Source organism: Strongyloides ratti (assembly GCF_001040885.1).
Source record: "Strongyloides ratti genome assembly S_ratti_ED321, chromosome : 2".
Taxonomy (NCBI): domain Eukaryota; kingdom Metazoa; phylum Nematoda; class Chromadorea; order Rhabditida; family Strongyloididae; genus Strongyloides; species Strongyloides ratti.
The window spans coordinates 3,685,808-3,701,676 of record NC_037308.1 but is presented as its reverse complement, the minus strand read 5'-3'; the positions used below and the strand labels follow the sequence as shown (position 1 = coordinate 3,701,676).

The 15,869-nt window shown below is 20.0% G+C and overlaps 3 protein-coding genes across 3 annotated transcripts; 1 reads left to right on the top strand and 2 right to left on the bottom strand.

Annotated features, from left to right (window-relative positions):
- Positions 1-341: 341 nt before the first annotated feature.
- SRAE_2000117600 (Hypothetical protein) lies at positions 342-896 on the top strand (the record flags this gene model as incomplete). Its single annotated transcript, XM_024652097.1, has 1 exon — positions 342-896. The coding sequence occupies one exon, from the start codon at positions 342-344 to the stop codon at positions 894-896; it is 555 nt and encodes a 184-aa protein (XP_024505708.1).
- A 205-nt stretch (positions 897-1,101) lies between these two features.
- SRAE_2000117500 (WD40 repeat and WD40/YVTN repeat-like-containing domain and WD40-repeat-containing domain-containing protein) lies at positions 1,102-2,155 on the bottom strand (the record flags this gene model as incomplete). Its single annotated transcript, XM_024652095.1, has 2 exons — positions 1,102-2,030; positions 2,080-2,155. The coding sequence occupies 2 exons, from the start codon at positions 2,153-2,155 to the stop codon at positions 1,102-1,104; spliced, it is 1,005 nt and encodes a 334-aa protein (XP_024505707.1).
- Positions 2,156-7,739: 5,584 nt separating this feature from the next.
- On the bottom strand, positions 7,740-8,883 carry SRAE_2000117400 (Failed axon connections homolog; the record flags this gene model as incomplete). The annotated part of the gene is made up of 2 exons (XM_024652094.1): positions 7,740-8,210; positions 8,269-8,883. 2 exons carry the CDS (start codon positions 8,881-8,883, stop codon positions 7,740-7,742), a joined length of 1,086 nt encoding a protein of 361 aa, XP_024505706.1.
- Between the last annotated feature and the right edge of the window lie 6,986 nt (positions 8,884-15,869).

Genomic DNA, 15,869 nt, shown 5'->3' with positions numbered 1-15,869 from the left:
TACTTAAATTATTAAAAAAATATTTTTTCTCTTGGTTAAATTTATGAGTTATCATGAATCAAATAACTTTTGGAAGAAATAAAAATTCAGTATCTATTTCATCTTCTTCAATCAATAATACTTATAATGAAGAGAAAAAATTATCTGTTTTTTACAAGGAATACTTACAATCAAAAGAAAAATGTGACTTGAAAATAGTTCTTAATAAAAAATGTATAGAAAAAATGCATAGTGTTGTATTTTTTTGTTTTGCCACAAATTTTATCAAGACAAACAATGATACAATTGAGATTTGTAATGATAATATATCAGAAAGAATATTAAAACTTATGATAAAGTTTATGTATACAGGACAAGTCATTTTGAATCAAAATGAATTTGCAAGTTTTTACTATTTAACAAAAAATTTTGGTGTTAAAAGATTGAAAAATGCTGTAGAACAGCATATATCTAAAAATAGAAGTGAAAGCTATAAAACAAGAAATAGTAGTAAAAAGAAAAATCAAATAAATAGAAAAATGTTATCAACAAATAAAAGTAGCAAAGATAATTCATATACAAAATCTACTAATTCCAAGATAACTGATACTTTACCTACAAGTGAATTCATAAATATGCAAAGTTCTGTTACAATTCCTGAAATTAATAATCCTTACAACAAATTTTCAAATTACTGTAATAAGGAATATATTCATAAAAACAAAGTATTACCTCCTTTAATTGCAAGTATAAATCAGTTTTCTAATGAAAATAAAAATTATGGAGGAAACAGAAATGTAAAAGTAACCAATTCTCAGAAGAATAAAAGTTCCAGAAAAAATACTTTAAGTAACTCTTTAAACAATACAAGTTTTAATTCAAAAAGAATAAATAGCTATAGATGTAAAGGAGGATAAAATATGGAGTCAAAACACTATCAATCTTTGTCCATAATCAAATTTTTTTTTTCTAAAAAAAATTTTTAGTACAAGAATAATAACAATAAATAATAATAAAAAAATTTTATTTCTACTCTACTTAATTAAATAATATTTTAAAAAAAAAAGTCTAACAATTTATATATTAACAAAAAATTATAACAAATAAAAAAAAATACCTTAATTAAACTTCTTCTTTTTTAACATTTATAAATGATAATGTATCTTGTACAAGTAAAGCAGAAAGCCGAACTTTACCATAATATCTTTTAATTAATACATGTTTTTTCATATCATGAAGGCGAACAAATCTATCAAGACCTGCCGACACAACATATGGTAAATATGGATGAGCAACAATTGAACGAATACTTCCAGATGCTCCTTTATATTTGTGAACCAATCTTTGGGTCCTTAAGTCAAAAAGTCCCATCTCACCAATTGCATTACCAACAACTACATAATGTTTTTCATAACCAATAGACATTGCCGTAATTGGATTTTCTAGCCATGATATATCAACAACTGGTTTTTGTTGAGCTTTTGAATCATACATCCTAATCCTATGATTCTTTGTTGATGTTACAATTTTATCTTCACTTCCAGCAAAAGAGATGTTTAAAATATTTACTGGTACACGTAAATTGAGATTATCATGTTTAACATTACGAGCTTCAAATTTTTTTTGTTTTGTCGATAAATCCCATACTTTTAATTCATTTTCTTTACCTCCAGTAGCAAATACCGAAATATCATTATAATGATCTGTAGCAAATCCCTGTAAACCAGGTCCTATATTCCATTCGTCTAATTTATTATCACCGCTATTGTTTAAAAGTAAAATATCTCCATTACTAGTTACTGTTAAAATATCTAAATCACCATTTACAGCAACTCCACAAACATTTCCCTTTAATGTATCCTTTTTTTCAAAAATTGTAGAAACAGAATTACAAAGAGAATTATAATAATTAAATTTTTTTCCTCTTGTTACAAAAAGAAAATCTTTTTTATCAATATCAGAAAATGCCATTTTAACAACTTCATCTTCCTTTGGTTTAAGTTCACTAATTTCATTTAAATTTATAAACGTATCTTCTTTAAATGATAATGCTGCAATAAAAAATACATCATATTAATAATAAATGTCAATAATTATTACCTTTTACAGCTCCAGTTAAGGCACCAACATACACATCTGGAGAACGATTTTGATTATTATTACTAAAATCAGACATTCTACAATCAAAAGTAATAGAAACTTTTGCTATATTTATTTTTAAATTTTGATGTACATAGTTCTCCAATGGTTATAAATGCAATCTCTACGAGATATATTATTTAAAATATAATTTTTTTAAAATAATAATATTTACAAAAAAGATAAGAAAAGTACTATTAAATTTTGGCAAGTCATTTTTTGTACAAAAATATGTGAATAAATCTTTTTTATGTTTGTAAAATAATTTACTAAAAATCAAATATAAAATAACTTTATTTTTATTGGTTTTTGATATTTATTTTTTTAAAATTGATGTAAAAATTTGTTTTTTTAATAATTTATAAAAATGATTATAAGTTATCATATAATTTTTTTCATTCTTTTTCAAAAAAAAGGAAAATGGAGGGTACATAAAACTCATAATGAACCAAAAAAAATTTTATAATTAAATTAAACATTAAAAAGAAGTATTTTAAAATAAAAAAAATTTTAAATAATTTACTGATACTTTTAAAATTATAAATTTTTGAAACTTTCTTTTACGCAGAAAGATTCTATCGGTTTTCAAAGGATTCATGGAATTTTAATTAAGAAGAAAATATTTTTAGAAGAACTCATTAACGTCTTAATAAAAAAAAGGTATAAATTGTTAATATGGAAGATTATACACAAAAAGAAAAAAAAGTTTTTTTAATATAATTTTTTTAATAACTTCTTTTTCACATCAAACACTTTTTCCAAGTGTTACTTTTCAATTCAAAATATATTATTTCTTTGCTTCTTTTATTTATCATTTCACAAAAGTTAATATTTAACAATTTTATTTAAAGTTACAATGTTGATTAAGCAAAATTTGTTATACTAAAACAACAAATAAATAAAGAAAAAAAAATAAAAAAAAATTTTTTTTTAAAAATGTAACAAAAAAAAACAACTTTTTTTGCAAATCTCAACTTCCATGATGCAATGAAAAATTTTTTAAAATAAATACTTTATCCTAGACTAATTTTTTACGAAAAATTTATTTAGCCTATTTACATCTTTATAGAATTTCTAAAAATAAAGTTATGATAAGAAATATGTTTAAAATAAAGTTTTAATAATTTAGTGATAACTCAAGTTAATGAAGTCACAGGTCCATAAAATTTGTTGCGCTGTGCTTCTTTCTTGATTTAATGTGTACCCTACGTTGAAAAGATTTTAAAATTTTCAACCGTTCTTGAGATATGAAACTTGGTACTTTTTCGCGCGTAATCCATTGTCACCATTTTTTTATATCACGAAAGTACTTAAAGATATAAAAAAATTTTGAAGGTAGACCCCACTTGAAAACTCATAAGAAGACGATTGCAAAAATCTGATTTTATTTATCATAATTTTGAAGCAAGATATGAACAAAGGCGGAAATTTTTCTAAAATATTCATTGTTCCCGACTTTTCAGTATCTCAGCAAATACTTACTCTATGAGGATAGGACTAGTTTCATTCAATTTCTATTTAAAAGATGGTCTAGAGGAATAATTTCTAGAGCTATAGCATCATTATTTTCAAAGATTCAGAAAGTGGCTGAAAATATTCTAGATTTCCGACTTTACCTCTAAAAATGTGAACAAAAATGAGCAACTTTTTTTGGAATTTGAATATGCTACTATATTCATTCGATAGCCCTTGAAATGGGATGAATTTTGAATATAATCAACAATATTCTAAAATTGAAACTTCAGGAGTTATAAGGATTCAAAGTTGAAGGGCGAAATTGGGGAATATTTTTTTGCAAATCTCAACTTCCATGATGCAATGAAAAATTTTTAAAATAAATACTTTATTCTAGATCAGTTTTTTACGAGAAATTCATTAAGCCTATTCACATCTTCGTAGGACTTATAAAAACGAAGATATGATAAGAAATGTGTTTCAAAAAAAGTTTTAAGAATCTAACGATAACTCATGTTAATGAAGTCACAGAACCGTGAAACATGATGCGCTGTGCTACTTTTATAAATTAAGGTATACTCTACGTTAAAAATTTTTTCAAATTTTCAACTGTTCTTGAAATACTGTGATTGGTACTTTTTCGCGCGTAATCTATTGTCACCATTTTTTTATATCTCGAAAGTGGTTAAAGGTATAAAAATATCTTGAAGGTAGACCTCACATGAAAACTCATTTGAAAACGATTGCAAAAATCTGATTGAATTTATTTTGATTTTGAAGCAAGATATGACGAAAGGCGGAAATTTTTCAAAAATATTCATTGTTCCCGACTTTTCAGTATCTCAGCAAATACTTATCCTATGAAGATGGGACTAGTTTCATTTGATTTCTATTCAAAAGATGATCTAGATTATAAATTTTCAAAGCTATAACATCATTTTTTTAGAGGTTCAGCAATTTGCTGAAAATATTCTAGATTACCGGCTAAATCTTTAAAATTGTGATAAAAAAAACAACTTTTTTTTTAAATTTAATCATGCCAATGTAGTCATTCGATAGCCTTTGAAATAGAATGAATTTTTAATATAATTAACAATGGCTTAATTTTATTGTCACGTATGTATTAGAAATTTTTTTGAAAATTTGAATATTAAATAAATATTTATTTTGGTTATTTATGTTGAATTTTTTTTTATATTTGAATAAAATGAAAATTTTTTTTCTAAAACATTTTTTAAACTTTTTTTACTTTTTATCTATTATCAAATGTTCCATTCACTATATAATTAATTAAATTTTATAAAACTTTTCAAATACTTTATTTATTTGCATTTTTCTTAATTTAGTACGTCATTGAGTCTAAAAGAGATCCATGTTTTATATATTTAAAATATATTAAATTACAAAAAAAGTAATTTAAAAAACTAATGGATGTTTTCTAGTTTATATCTGATTTTGACATTACTTATTTTATTCCAAAGAGAATCAAAACTGCATAAATAATCTTTTTATTATCATTTTGAAAAAATTATATTTTAAAATGTTATGACTAATCAAAAGAGAAAGAAGACATAAAAATGATAAAATTTCTGAATTTTTTTACATACATTTCAATATATCTCAAGAACGAAAGATGATGTACTATGTTATAATACTCAAAATTTAGGGATAAAAATTAATACCCAGACGATTTTTTTTTATTAATACTTTTTTATAAAAAAAATTTTAAAAAAATGAAACTTTTTTTCTTTAATATTTAAAGAATGGACAATCTGTTTTTAGAGATATTTATTTTATTTGAAAGAGCATTTATAAATGAATAATTTTTGTTTTTAGTATTATAATGTAAAAATTATTTTTTTTAAGTTATGACTAATTTAAAATTAAAGAAAATTTTAAACATGTTAAAGTCATTTAAAAATATTTTAAGAAAAAAAAAATGATATAAGTAAAATAAAATATTTAAAATGTAAAGAATAAAATTACCCTTTGTCTTTTTTTAACAAATTTTTATATTTTTCATAAAAAACGTTTTTTTACCTCAAGAAAAGTTTAAAAAAAGGTTAAAAATTCAAGAAAAAAGTCTCTCATTAAATTGTTGATTATATATATTCTTGGCTTTCATTGATAAATGATAAATTGTTTTGTCAAAAATTCTATTATATTATGTAGAAAACATCATTCTAAAAACTTTTTAATTTTATATGTATACTATTTTTGGTTGGAAAATTAAAATAAACTTTACATATAAATTTTTTTATTTTTATAAAGTTTTAAACATTATTTAATTTAATAACATAGAAATACGAATAAAATTTCAATTTTTAATTGTATATGGATCATTACTTTTTATGATTAAAAAAATATTTCAAATTATTTCATGCTGTTGAATTTTGTAAATAGGAGAAAAAATTTACTTTTAATATTTTGTTAAATCATATTATGTTTTATAGTTGATTAAGTTATTCTTCTGTTTATTGATAAAAAAATTTAATAATTAGGCATAACATTATATATAAGGTTTTGTTATAAAAAAAAAAGTTTTATAGAATATTTTAGAAGTGATTAGTTTTATAAACACTGCATTATATATATATAATCTTATTATAATGTGTGTATATTTAAATTTGCAATTTAATTATCAACCCATACATTGCAGTGGTAAATGATAAATTTAATTTAAAAGAGAGAGATAGAAAGGGGTAGTAGTGTCTTACGCTCATATCCTGCTGAATGCACCGGATCCCGTCCGATCTCCGAAGTGAATCAGCTGCGAGCTATCTTAGTACTTGGATGGGAGACCTCCTGGGAACCGTTAGTGGCGTAAGTCTTTTTTTTTGTTAGCATCTAACTTTTCTCCATTTTTTAAAAAATAACATTTAAATCCTATTTAAGTAATTTTTTGTTGTAGCAAACAAAAATTATAATTATTATTTACATTAAAAAATAAATACATTATTAAAATTATTTTAAACTAATATAATATATGTTAAATTGAATAAAATAAAACTTTTTTTTTATTTCAAAGATATAATGTTATGTAAAAATTATTTCTTCTAACTATTTAAGATTTAATAACCTTAAAAATTAAATGCGGAAATGGTTTTTCTGAATCTAGTGAAGCAAAAAATTTAATAAAAAGAAAGAATTTGTTGTAAATGGTGTTGATAAAACTGGTACCAGTAATAAACCATTTTTAATCGAAGCTTTATTCAATATTTTTATTACTTTAACTGGACAAGATAAAATTAACTTTGTTCAAATTTTTATTTAACTTGAAATTTACTTTACTTTTAAATATTTTACATTACTTGAAATTGTTAGGTAATTTTTCTTTAAAATTAAACAATTTTTTTTTATCAAATATCCCGTATTTTATGAGAAATGTAAATATATGTACATTGGGTGACGGTGAATATTGTACTATTTATCTCAAGTTGGAGTTTACTATTCTATCGATAAATTTAATGAATGTTAAATTGTAATGAATTTTGGAAAATTTGTCCTTATTAGAGGATTATTACAATTCAAATCAAAGTAGTTAAATCTAGAATCTTTTAATATTTACATTACAGATGTTACATTAATTTTTTGTTTTTATCAAGATGATATATGCAGATCAAGAATAATGTTTCTTTTCTCTGTGCAAAAAGGATAAAATTTAAAGAATATTAATTGATAGAAAAGACATTGATAAATTGACCAGTACAATCATAAAGTTAGTATTTGATGTTGAATAATATAAATAACTTATCTTGAAAAAAAAAATCTAATTTGAAACTTTAAAGTCTCAAGATAGAAATCTTTTTTGTTTGTTAAATATTTGTAAATTTTATAAGAGTAAATGATAGAAAAAAAACGTTAATGGCTTTCTTCAAAAATAAAGTTTTTGACTTGCAGATTTAGACAAAGAATAAATGTAAATGTGGAACATATAATTCCAGTGATTAAATAATTAATTCTTAAGGTAGTTATGATAATTTAAAAGAGTTAAAATATTGTTGACTAAAAAGTTGCTCTATCAAAATTGAAAAGTATCAAAAAAATTACAAATTAATTCGAAAAAATCGTTTATTATTTAAATTTAACAAAAATCAAGCAAAAGTGCTTATTTATTGATAATTAAAAAATTATAGCTGATTATAAATAAACTTTAAATAGCAATTTTAATTACTAGTTATTTCTTCTTTCTTATTGTCTTCTACTTTTTCATCATCTTTTTTGACTTCTTCTGTTGAAGTCTGTGCCTCAGTTTCTTCATTCCCTTCCTTTTTCTCCTCAGTTTCAGATTCCTTTTTTTCATGTTCTTTGGTCTCGTCAGTTTTACTTTCTTCATCTTTAGTTTCTTCCTTTCCACCATCTGTATCTTCAACAAGAACTTTCTTATCCTCCTTCTTACTTTTTTCTTTTTTTGTCTTTTTTTCTTTTTTAGGCTTAACAACTACATCAGGATCACTTAAATTTTGTTTTTTAGTTTTAGTTAACTCATCCCAATCACTCCAATATGTTTCTTTTATTCTTTTTATAAATTCAACTAAATTTGGTGTCTCTTCATCCATAAATTTAACAATTGCCTGTTTATTTAATATTGGTGTATAATAAAATTGAGCCAATTGTCCAAAAACTGTAGCATCTGTCTAAAAAAAAATAATTTATAATATGATAAAAAATTGTAATTATATAATATTAACATACTGTAGTAAAAGAATCTCCAAAGAAGTATGGTTTATCACCAAGTAAAACAGATAATGCCTTAAGATCTCCTTTTAACATTTCTTCAACCTCATGTTCCTTATTTTTTCCAATTCCATTAGCTTGACACTTATTTTCTAACTTTCTTTTAAACATTCTTAAACCAAATTTTTCAAAAAATTTTTTTTTCAAACCAGATACAACATCACCAAATCCTTCTGAACCAACAATCCATTCAATATGTTTAGATCTATTAAATATAAGAACTCTAAATAAACTTTCTTCAGCTAATACTCTAATGGCTCTTCCAATAGCTTTTTGTTCTTCACTTAGATTATTATCAATATCACAAGTAAATTTTTCTTTTAAATGTTCAATAATAGCATTTGAATCAGCTATTTGTCTTCCATTTAATTCAGCAAAAGGTATTTGACCTTTATGAGAAAAAATAGTAAAATTATTACTAATATTATGATAATTTAATTTTGTTGCTCTAAGCCAAGTTTCAAGTTTAAGAGCAAATGGACTTATTTGTGGTATACATCCTGATCGTGGAAATTGAATATGATAAATAATATCTTCTTCCCAATTACGTTTAACAAGACGTGTTGATGGCATTATATAATAGTTTAAATAAAATCACTAAAAATAAAATAATAAAAATTTTTTTTTATTAATATCAAAATATATAATATATATAATATAATTTAAAATTTAAGAAGTATAATAATAGTGTAAATGTTGACAATTGAAATATTATATATGTAATATTCAATTATTTAAATATCGTGAACAATTTAACAAGTGAGAATTATTAATAGAAAGTGAATCAAAACCAAGTAACGTAATGCATTTAAAAAAAAAAGTATTTTAATTTTAACAACTATTTATTACTTTTATATACTATTCTTTTAAAAATTTTTTCGTTAAAATAAACAAAGGTAGTTAGAAGAATACATTAAATATAATCTCTAAATGTATATGAAGATGATGTAGTTATTAAAAATGTATTGCCATATCTTTTATTATAAAAATTTATATTAGGGTGAAAAACTTTTTTCTTTTTTTTTTTTTTTATATATATATATATATATATAATAAAGGTAGAGAGTAGACATAAATTTGGTTTGATCTAGTAAATGTTATAAAAAGAAATAAAGTAAGTAAATATTAATTATGGTTAGATATATTTGAATGGATTTGTGTACTTTAAAGATAAATCAGAATGCTAGAAAACTGTAAATTGTATATATATATATTGAATGACCTAGGATATAATGTGAAGAAAGAGGTTAAGTGAGTATTGTTTGTGCCCTTAATGATAATATAATAAGCGACATTTGGCATATATATATAAATATATATATATGTATCTTTTAAACTAACCAGAACATTTAATATAATGGATGAGGACAACACTTTTAGACCAAACCTTTTCTAAAAATTATACATATATATATAAATTTATTGTCTGTTCAGTTTCACAAGAATTATATACATTAGATTTCTCCTTTTTAATGGTTTACAATATAAAAGTTAGAAAGATATGTGGAAGTAATTGTTGTTAAATTTATACAACTGTATTAAGTGATATGGGATTAAAATGAGATATAGTAACTGTATCTTTCTCTCTATCATGATATAATAAGCTTACTAAAGTATTATTGTTTATATCTTTGTATTGTTATATGTATCTTCACAACATTTTAATACTTTAAAATTGATAGCTGACAAAGAAAATAGATATACTAAAAATATAAATACTCTATAAAAATATATACATAAATATTTTACAATTGATAGATTGAGACTATTTAAAAAGTAAACATGAAAAAATATTAATATTTTTTTTTTCTAGCTAAAAATAAGTTATGGTATAATAAAAGATATATAATATATTTTTAAAAAATTTTTCAAATAATTTTACTATTAAATATTTTAAATATTATTATTAAAAAAAAATATATATATATATAATAATTGTATAACATTTTGAATAGATAAGGTATATTAAAATTCTTGTTTTATACTTTTGAGTTAGGTCAAAATAGAAGCCTGAAACAATGTTTATAAAATAAAAAGTACTTTAAAATTATTAATTTATGGCGATAAAATAAAACAGACAGTCAATCTAATAGTCAATTTTTTTTTAACCAATAGCTATATTTTGACATTGTTTAATTGAAAGATAACATTTTTAATTAAGGGATGTTTAAATAAAAAAAAAAAATTAAAAATATATTAGTAATATTAAGTACAATTAGTCATTATTAAAATCATGATATTCTTCACATTGATTCATAGGTGATATAAAAGAAATCAAAATGAATAATTTATTATATTAAAATGACTAATTGTTATATAATTAAAACAGATGTTGTTTATTAAAACTACCTTAAAGATAGTCTAATAAATGTATATTATATAGTTATATGTCATAAATAATATTACATTAAATTATATAATTTTATTTTATATTACACATTATAATAATATCAATTTTAATTTATTATCAAACAATACAATAATTTTTTTTTTTTTACATTTTTCAATATAAAGTAAATTTTTAAAAATGAATGTTTTATGTTTAAATACAAGTATAATAATATAATATTATAATTATAACTAAAAGGTCACCAAATAATTATTTCCATAACTTGACAAAATATTAATCATTTTCTTACATTAACAATCATACTTTCAAATAAAATATTTAAAAAAATATTTACCAATATTAATTACATTTACATTCACTCTTTTATAAAATCAAATTAAATTTTTACATCAATGGCATTTTTACTATTGTTTAGTTTAAAGACTATTTAAACCAATTTCTTATGATTTAAAAATATTTAAAAATGTGATATTATCTTATCCATCTGTTCATTGTAATTATATCTTGAAGTATGAATTAAGATGAAAAAAAAAAATAATTTATTCAAAATATACTTTTATATTAAAAGAATTATAAAAGAAGTTATATTGATATCTTTATTGTATATTAAATTAATATTTTATTTTTAATAGTTAATAATATTAATTTAGTAACTATTAATATATTAAATAATGTCTTACCAAATATAAAATGTATTATATATATATACAAATTTTTCTTTGGCAAATGTTAAAAAGATTGTTACAACTTTTAAATTTATGTTGAAAAATGTTGTGCTTTTTAAAGATATTATTAAAAGTTTTACCAGTCATATATACAATATTTTTTCTTCTTAAATATATTTTATCATACCAGTAAAATCTGTTATAAAAAGTATTTGAATAAGTATTGTATAAAATATTTTACATTTTTATTATTCTAATTTTAATGGCATACATTAATTTTATATATCACAAAAATTTAAAAATAAATTGTTTAGATTATTTATAATATATATATTTTTTTTTAACAACTTTGCTTATATTTATATTTAAGATTATTATATTTAGATAAGAAAAGTTTACATCTATATATTATTTATTGTGAATATATATATAAATATATTTTAGTAATGGGAAAAATTTTTGTTAATAAATCTTTTTAATGGCAATTAATTATGATATTGCTTGTAAAAAGTTTACCATAAATAAAAAAGAATAATTTTTATATGTATATATTTGTCGGCACATTGCTTACAATTATCATTTTCAAATAGTATTCTTTTTAATATTTGATATTTTTATTGTTATATATGTATATATATATTAAAAATGTTACTGAAGTAGATATATCTAATTGCAAATGTAAAATTTTTATTGCTTCCGTATAATGATAGTGATATATTGTATATATGATAAGAAGAAGAAATACTATAGTTAATAACACTTTATGAAAGGAAGAAAATACTTTTTATTTTTTTTATACCAAAACCAAATATATATTAAACAAAAAAAAAAAGAAATAATATAAAAGAAAAAATAAGTTTTTTTTTTCTATATATTATAAATTTAATATTCTATAAAATATTATTCTTGTATAGAATAATAATTCAATTTAAAATATTAATAAAATTTATGATAATTTTATGATTTTAAATAGTAATTATAAAGATTAGAAGAAAATTGATTCCTCCTCTTTAATATCATCAATTGTAAATAATTTTCTACCAAAAATGAAATGAGATTTTTGTCCTATATCTCATTTCCCTTTTTTATTAATATATGCATTGTTTTGTTGAGAAATGTGCCATGACATGGGTGAATAATAATCAGTAGCTTTTGTTTACCATTATTGTCTTTACCCGAAAGTATAGTTATAGTATGTATTAACATTATTACAAATCCGTTCCGTTCCTCTTCATTGACATTGTCAATTTATATTAAATAAATCTATGTTGGCATCATTAAAGAAATATATATATATATATATCCATTAAAGGCAGATGTGTTGTAGGAGGAAAAAAGAAGAAGAAGCGGGGAAAAAGGAATGGCTTGTTTATTAAAGAGATAATTAAGAAATGGGTCTTGATTATAATTTATGTGAAGTAGTGTATTTTTATACTCTTTTCTTTTTCATTATATTATAAAAGTAATTATCGAAACATTTAAATCATTTCTTATAATTAAAGCATCTAATCATGCTAAAGACTTTATCATCATTTATTATATTATATTAAACTATTATATACCGTTAAAGTACAATCTTATTAATAATTGTATCAATCTTTTAAATATAATTTTATTATTAATTAATCATGATAATTTATTTTTTAATGATTAATATTAATTTATATTTATCTACTATTAAATTTCTCACAGTCATGCTATCTTTTTGTTTTCTATTCTTATATTTATACATTTATTTATATATACACTTTTTTTTTTATATAGAAGTATAAAAATATTCTATAACATAGATAATTTTATATATATATATATATCTATATATATTTTTTTATTATAACTCTAATATTAACATTAAATCTTTTTAGATATTTGATTTTTTTTTTCCTTCAATTTATTTATTTTGTTTTATTTTATTCTTTTTTTTTATCATTATCAAAAAAATTGTTATATTTAAATGACAAGAAAAAAAAAAAGTATTTCTTATCTTGTACATATTTTTATTAAATTTTTCAATTACATACTTTATATATTTATATTATAATTTTTAACCTTACTTAAAACAATGAGATGACATTAATTTGTACTTTAAAAAGTAGTTACACAAAATATTTTGGCATTTACATTGTTAAATATCAAAAGACATTTTTAAAAAAGAGTCTCCCCATATCTATTGATGATGAGTAATTCATTGACAAAATCAAAGTTATATTTTTAAGATGTTAAAATATTAATTATGGATAGAATTTTTATCTTCCTATGTCCTATTTTTAATATAAATATTTAGAATGAATTAAAATATTTATTTGTGTTCCTTTAACTAGACAAATTATTTTAATTTACCATTTTTATTCTTTTTATAAAATGTTAAAATTTATTAAAATATAAAAATCACTATTATTATATATGTATATATGATATTTTAAAAATTTTTAAAAGTATTAATAAAGGATATAATATATATGATAAAAATATCCCAAGTATTAAGTGATTTTAAATAACAAAAAGAAATTAAAGTTTTGCCTTATTAAGTATAAAACATTTATAATATATAATAAATATATGTTTAGATTTATTATTTAAATTTAAAAGTTTATTATAAATTGTGTGAGAAAAATATTTTACTAAATAATATTTATAAATATTTATATGAAAAATAATTTATAGCTAATTATGAATGTTATATGAGTTGTTCGGAGTTCTTTATATATACATATTTACTTTTAGTAGTAGAATATATAATATTAATAATAAAAACTAGTATTGAATGTTTATTTATAAAAAGTATATTTGAAATATAAGTACTTTTTTTTTAATGAAATTAAACATATTTAGAATATTTCTTTTAATATAAATTTTTCTTTATTTTCATTTATTTAAAAAGGTTAGAATGTTGTATTAAATGTGATATTTTAATAAATATTTTTTTTTTAAATAAAAATGTTAGTGTTATAAAATAATTTATTTAATTTAAATTAAAGATTATTTATCATAATGACTAAGGAATATGTTAAGATCTCTTTCAATGAATAAATCATTATTTAGAATGCAAACCCTTTTCTCTATCTCTGATTGTTCCTTTTGTTGAGAATTATTTCTTTTGAAATAAATGAAAAAATTATTTTTTTTAGTGGTATTTAATTCAGTATATATATAAATACCATTAAATTCATTTTTTAAAAAAAAAACTATTCATGAAATAAAATCAAATTTTATTTTATAATAACATATATTACTACAGGAGTATAATTATTTTAAACATTCATTAAAAATATAATTTATATTCTATTAATAATTAAAGTACAATTCTAAAAATTTTTTTTTTACAATACTATACTTTAAATTTTAAATTAGAAAAAAAAATAAATTTATATATTTTCTTATAAATATTACACATCTAGTACAAAAAAAAAAAAACAGACTAAATATTTTATTGTTTTTATCGTTTCTTTTTAATATACGTTTCATTTCTTATCAAAAAAATTTCTTGTTCTTTATAAAAATTTTAAGCTGTTGTTGTCATTTTTAGTATATCTACAAACTACAATATTTTTCTTTTTTAATCATTTATCCCGTCATGTTATTTTAAAAAAAAAATTGTTTTTTTTTTATTTTATGGTGAAATAATAATAAAATTAATCTTTTTATTTTAAATATTATGCCATTAATATATATTAGAAAATGTTTTAAAATTAGTAAAAATGTTAAACATGATTATGTTGTATTATGGCTTTTGGTGTTAGAGTATATATAAACTCTTTTGACATTGAATAAATTATAAGAATTATTATAATGATTTTTAAAAATTTTTACCAGAACAAATACTTTAAATATGGCCAAATTGTTGTCTACGCCTTAAAAGGTGAGAAAAGATAGTTGTGTATATTGTATATGTTAATATATATATATACTAACTTATTTTCTCATCTATTATATAAAATGTTAAATTTTATCGAAAAATTTTAAAATTATATATTTTCTATAAATTCTCACGTTACTTACACTTATATTATTTATCTTAAATTAATTTTTTTTTATTACTATTTTGTACTTTTTAAAATTTCTCACGAAACTATTAATTTTCTTAATTTCAGATAGAGAAAAAGTAAGACAGGTATACCTTTTTGAATATAATGATCAACAGTATCTATTATTAAATTTTAATATTTTATATCATTAAATTATTAAAATTTTTATCAAAGAAAAATATTATAAAAAAAAAGCCAAATTTATATTCTTAATTGGTATACATAAAATTTTCAAAGTTAATACTTTCATTTATTTTATGTTTTTATAAAAGTAAAATATTATACTTATCATCATCTTTATTAACAAGTACTATATTATAATCAATTTTATTATACATTACGTTTATTAACCAATTAACTTGTCCTATTGGAAAAATTGTTAAGTCATACTATCAAACATTCATCATTTTATTCCTGTTTTTTTTTATTATTATTTTAACGCATATTATTATTTTTTTTTCTACATTAATTTCCATAAATAATTGAAAAACAAATTTTTATCAAAAAGCTAAATAAAGA